Source organism: Bactrocera dorsalis, chromosome 1 (genome assembly GCF_023373825.1).
Source record: "Bactrocera dorsalis isolate Fly_Bdor chromosome 1, ASM2337382v1, whole genome shotgun sequence".
NCBI lineage: Eukaryota > Metazoa > Arthropoda > Insecta > Diptera > Tephritidae > Bactrocera > Bactrocera dorsalis.
This window is the reverse complement of record NC_064303.1, coordinates 107974201-107980310: the sequence shown is the minus strand read 5'-3', so window position 1 is coordinate 107980310 and position 6110 is coordinate 107974201. Positions and strand designations below refer to the sequence as shown.

At 34.9% G+C, this 6110-nt stretch overlaps 1 protein-coding gene across 1 annotated transcript; it reads right to left on the bottom strand.

Annotated features, from left to right (window-relative positions):
• Positions 1–6: 6 nt before the first annotated feature.
• LOC105222381 (trimethyllysine dioxygenase, mitochondrial) lies at positions 7–1367 on the bottom strand. The gene is made up of 2 exons (XM_011199694.4): positions 1082–1367; positions 7–1011 (listed from the first exon to the last, which is right to left on the bottom strand). The coding sequence occupies exons 1-2, from the start codon at positions 1275–1277 to the stop codon at positions 104–106; spliced, it is 1104 nt and encodes a 367-aa protein (XP_011197996.1). The 5' UTR covers positions 1278–1367; the 3' UTR covers positions 7–103.
• Between the last annotated feature and the right edge of the window lie 4743 nt (positions 1368–6110).

Sequence of the window (6110 nt, the reverse complement as noted above, 5' to 3'; positions counted from 1 at the left end):
AAAAACTTCCAAAAATAATCTCAATATATTTCATTAATCATCATATAAACTATCACCAGTCATATGCATGTAAATATCTCCAGCCTTATTACATAATTTCCACTCAATCGATGATGCCCAGTACGCGCGCCTTGCTCAAAAAGTCCGTCCGCTGTACATAACAACCAGTCATGGTGCGTTGACCCGTGTACGCGTGTCGACCGTGAAACACACGCCAGTTATCGAAAATCAACACAGTGCCAGGATGTAATTTGAAAGTCCATTGATTCTCGATGCGTTGCACAATCTCCAAATATTCACGGAAACTATCGTAGAAATCTTGCATTTGGTCTTGTGGTATGCTATCGAATTGTGCGCGATCGTAGACATTCAAGCGTAGCTGCACTATTTCACCACTCACCGGATCCACGCGTATAATCGGCGCAGAATGTTTATGATATTGTCCATCCTCAATATACTCCGCCGGCACGGCCACACGCGTGAGTATTTCAAAGGCGCGCGGATTGCGATGTCTCAATTCACGCGCTGCATGCAAACCGTCCGCAAAGAAATTCTCACCCCCCGTGCCGTTAACATGTCGTATGCAATGCAACGATTGCAGGCCCGCAGCATCGCAGAAATACGTGTTGTCCGTGTGTAGACCGAGGTATTGTTTGGTGTAGGCGGTATCAGCGTGATCCTGTACATCGGAGAAGGTGTACATTTCGCCGAAAAATGTTTTCATCGGCGGAAAGATGCGTCGCACCGCCATTTCGGTCATTGTGGTGTTCGGCGGTACGCCATCAATGAAAGCGATGCCGTAACGTATCAGACTTTGTACAATTTTTTGCACTGCCTCTTCGGAGCTCACCAGCTCGGCGAGTGTGGTGCGCAAGTGCGCTTCGTGTGCGACAATAAACGGCTGATTCCATGGTACGCGCACAGTAGAGTCCTCGGCGTGCGCCACGATATGTTCAACTTGCGCGTCGTGCAGAAAATCGATGTCATAAATGGACGAGTGGCCATCACTCCCTGTGGTAAATGTAATTCATATTCAAACGTACATATAATGCCATGTAACCTCTAATTACATTTGACTTACAGTGCACTTCATATTGCAGTCCTTCCTTGATGTATTCAGCTCTTGTCGGTTTCACGGTTTTCGGTATGTCCAGCAGATTGTATTTGCGTTGTTTTGTCTCTGTGTTGTAGCAATCGCTGCAGCGACAATGATCACGTAGCCAAAATGTATTGATTTTCAGCGTTTTGCCACTGCGAATGTGTTTAATTTGTATCATTTTGTTTTCAGTTCCAAATTTGAACTTTTACTTTGTGTTATTAAACTGAGACTAAACACTAGACTTTAGCTTCACAACAGTTAGCTGTTTAAAAATTAATATACACATACAAAAAATATATACATATGTATAACGTACATAGATATATGTGACGCAGAGCATCTGCTGATAAGCCGCAAACATTGTCGAATCATCTTTATAAACCACTGATAATTCCAATCATTCAATACACACTTGTAAGTACAGTTTTCTATTCTCTAAATAATTATAAATATTTATTTATTTTAGTCCATATACAGAAATGTGTACATATTTAAAAGTATGTCCGTGAATAATGATTAATTAAATTCTTCCTCTCCTTCTTATGTCATTTCGCCTGTGGCCTGTCTACGAGGTGGGTTCAACTCTTCAGTATTCATTATATCGCTCATTTGCTGCAAGACCGGCATAAATCAAAAAACGTGATTTTTGAGTTAATGCTGCAGAATTGTTCGTTATATCATACTTCATGTTGAGTCAAAAATTCGTATGAATAACTCTCATATGCTCCGCTTGAGAAGAGGTGTAAGGTTGGAGTCACCGTGAAAGGTTGTAGTCAGTTGAAAACCTTAAACGCGTTTTCTGGAGAATCGATTTTTTTTACTTATGCCGGTCTTGCAGCAAATGAGCGATATGTTCATTCCTGTATGGACTTTTGTTATTGTTTCATCTAGTCTTTCATCTAATCTAAACTTAGAAAGCAACGACCGGGGTGTCAATATTATATATTTTTAAATATTTTTATCATTGTTGTGGTGCGAAAGTAAGCCCAATTTAGAGCTTTTTTCCTCGAGTTGCCTAGAAGTGGGATTAAAACCTTTTCATATGAAAAACTGTCTAATTTTCACTCTTTCTCTTGTAAATTGCATTTTTTCAACTTCTTCCAGTTATATAGTTTATAGTTGCTGGAGTGAGAATATAAAGCAAAAATACGACCCTTTAACACAGAATTGACCATCCCAACCTTGGCTTATAGCAGGTGCAAGACAAGTTGGGTAAAGCATTGACATGCTTGTATTGCCTCAGGAGCATATTTTGAAGATGTACATAAGTACATAGTTTCATTTTACTTCGTCCAGGTCAATTTGATCAGATAGTTCTAGTCTTCTCTAGTTGGGTATAACCGACTGTCTTGGGGACGGTATATCGGTCAACATCTCTGCTTGGCTTATTTCTAGCTATTATTTTCCCCGTTTTTAAGCAGACTAGTCGGCCAAAAATGATCATTTCACGGAGCTCTGGAGTATAGTAACAAGATTAAAGAAGAGAGAATCAGGGTTATAGTTCTATGACTTGTCTTTATTGTTCCTTCGGCTGACAAGGTCAATGGAAAAGTCCCCGGGCTACCATAGTAAAACAAATTTTTTGGGCAAAATTCTCTTTTTTCAATATAATTCCCTCAAGGCTGATACAATGATTATAGCGACTCTCCAAGTTTTCGATACTATTTTTGTAGTACGATTTGTTCTTTGCTTAAAAATAGGTCTCAGTTTCGGCGATCACATCTTCATTCGATGAAAATCTATTCCAAGCGAACATTCTTTTGATATCTAAGAACAGGAAATAGGTGCTGGGAACCAAATCACGAGAATACGGTGGATGCGGAAGCAATTCGAAACTCGATTCCTGGCGTTCTATCATCGTTTTCACTGACTTGTGAAATATAACAAAATTTTTGTCCTTCAAACTGTCCAATAACGCTTTGTGTTAGTTGTTGTTGATTGTCCTTCCTTTTTCAAGGTAGGCAGTAAAAATTATTCCAGGCGCATCCCAGAATACAGACCTTCCCAGCCGACTGTTGCATTTTCCCATGCTTTGGAGTGGATTCATCGTGTTCAGTACAATCGGATAACTGTCTATTGGACTTCGGAATGAAACGATGAAGCCGTGTTTAATCAAATATTACATAACGATGCAAAAACTAGGATTTATTATGCTTGAAGATCTCCAAACACTGCTCCGGATCAACGATATTTTGGTCGAAAGTGAGCCCACCTTGCACAGAACTTTCTCATATCGAAATATTCGTGAATGATATGATTTACACGTTCTGTTGATAACTTTAGAGATCCTAATATAATATATATATAATATGCTCATCCAAAATTATTCCGCGGACTTTTTAATGCTTTCTTCAATAATAAGTTCGTTCACCATCTTCGGTGCTCATTTCACCACGCCTAAACTTATCATACCAATACTTGATGGCTGATTTTAGTGGGGCAGTGTCCGAAAACTCGTCATCAAGCCGAGTTTTTTCTCCAACTGTATTTTTTCATTCAAAAAGCAATATTATATATTATATTTTTTTTTTTAATTTTTTTCCTTTTTATCCATTTTTTCCACAATAACATAAGTTCCTTCTCTCAAAATGATACAGTATATACGTATAAATATTTTTCTATCGCCACCCTGGGTACCATACTCCGGACTTTACTGATGCTTCAATTTTGTAGTTCTTCTTTCTAGTGTATTGAATAAAAAAATAATTACCTTTTGTGTTCAATTTGTTACTTTATGATCGCAATTGTTTAGATCCCCCTTATCATCACTAAGAATTTACGAAAATAAATTTGATAGATCTAATTTCAATAACTAAAATAAATATTTGCCAACAATGGGATTGAGTCTTCCATCGACGTGAGCTATTCAGCGTTGCAAATGCAGAAATATATTACGTATATATATTGCATATGTAAATACCTCTGACAAAATAGAAATCTCTTTAACTATGAATGTATGTATATCACTTAGTTTAATTAACACACCGATATTAGTCACTAGTAGAAGCGTCATGCTTACATCATTGCGCCCCCATAGGTGCGAGTAACTTATTGGGGACAGTATACAAATGTATGCTTATGAATGTACATTAATGTATTCATTTAGTGCAATAAATACTATAATATATAAAAAATAAAAATACACGCTAAAAATTCTTCTATATAACATTTTACTATCCAATTGTAAAATAAATAACAAAGGCTCTGTCAATCATTTATTTAAGAGTCTACAAAGGGTTATACATTTAAAAACACAAATTTTTTTCTTCATATTCTATATAAACCTAAAATTGTATTATTATCATTATTACAAAAAATAATGTTTAGCAAAAAATGAAAGAATAGAAAAAAACATACATTTTGCTTTAAACCCAGTAAAAAAATCAACATTACGGGGTAAATGATATTGTATATCATTATTTTATTTTATTGTATTTTATTTTAATTTATTTTATTTTATTTTTTTTTTTATTTTGTTTTATTTTATTTATTTTATTTTATTGTATTTTATTTTAATTTATTTTATTTTATTTTTTTTTTTATTTTGTTTTATTTTATTTATTTTTTATTTCTTATATATGTATATCTTTTGTTATTGTGGTAAAAAAACTTTAAGCTAATTAATTCTAAGTCAGTTTCCAATTAGTTCCAAAACGTGATGCCATTTAAGTTGATGAACATATAACTACTTATACATGTGTCTATGCATTTCCATACAATGTATGTTCCACTGTAGTACACTTTTGGGCCACATGTGACCATGTAAAACGTGCTTAGACGCAACTTTCAAATGCGGTTTGCATTAGCTATAGATCGGACACGCGTGTAATGGATGCCTAGTGATTCTTACGTTACAGTTGTTTATTGAAATCGTTGTTGTTCTTACTACGAATGTTCACCCTTTTGCTTGTTTAGTGCACTTGTTCGCTGTTTTGTAATTTAGAACGTTCGGCGATGTGCACTAGTTGCTTTGACACACACGTGTCTCGCACTATCGCTGTGCAAATGCAAGTCAGAAAGATATTTACAAAATAATTGCGCCTACTTGCCGCTGACACTGACAGTGAAAAGCTCACAGATATTCACCTACATACTCACTATACATATGTACATACCGAACTCATATACGAGTGCATAGTGCTGCTGCAGCACAACTTAAGCGCAGCCAATGTCGCCAATGCCGCCCGCAGCAGCGGGATTTACAAGTGCCGTCAAGGTGTGCGCCTACAGCATATTTATATCTGTATCAATACGTGCGCGCATACCCTGCGAGAAATGTTGCTTGAACTAGATATAAAATATACATATATATATTTTTTTGCTCTGACATTTGAAATCACTGTCATAAACGAAATTGTTAAATTGATTATATGGGTAGTCGAAAAAGTATTTTCGTATATTGTGATAGATGTTGCTGCAGTCGCATATCTCCAGTGCTACCAATCACATTGTGTCATACCATATAGTGTTGGAAAGGTGAGATTCATTTAACCAAAAAAAAATTAATTTCGTTCAAGTTGAGAAAAACTTAGAGCTGTTCAAAAATTTGTAAAAATAAAGAAGAAATTTTGTAATTTTTGTATAAAAAGTGAAGTATGCCACGCAGACCATTAATAAAATTTGTGAAATTTACGAAGACGATGTTGTATCAGTTCGTGTAGCACAAAAATGATAAAAAGTGGTCGACCAAAATTGTACATGAATGTTTATTTATTTATTAGTATAAATGTAAAAAAAAATAAGTTGAAGTTTGTTTAGAAATACGAAAAGACTTTTTCGACTACCCAATATAATATTTCTTTCTTAATTTTTTTTTTAAAGAATGTTTATATTTTCTTTTAAATAATTTAATTTTTTAATATAATATTTTTTTATTAATTTTTTTTTTTACATTTATTTATTTTTAACGATTAATTTAATTTTTTTTATTATTAACCCATTTGCGCATATAATTTTCCTACAGGATACACACATCATATTAATTTGTCATGCCATTTTTCACTTTTCCGTC

Coding starts and splice junctions, on each gene's coding strand:
- LOC105222381 (XM_011199694.4), bottom strand. CDS start 1,277: ATGATACAAATTAAACACATTCGCAGTGGCAAAACGCTGAAAATCAAT. Junction 1,012..1,081: donor ACTGCAATATGAAGTGCACT/GTAAGTCAAATG, acceptor CATTTACCACAG/GGAGTGATGGCCACTCGTCC.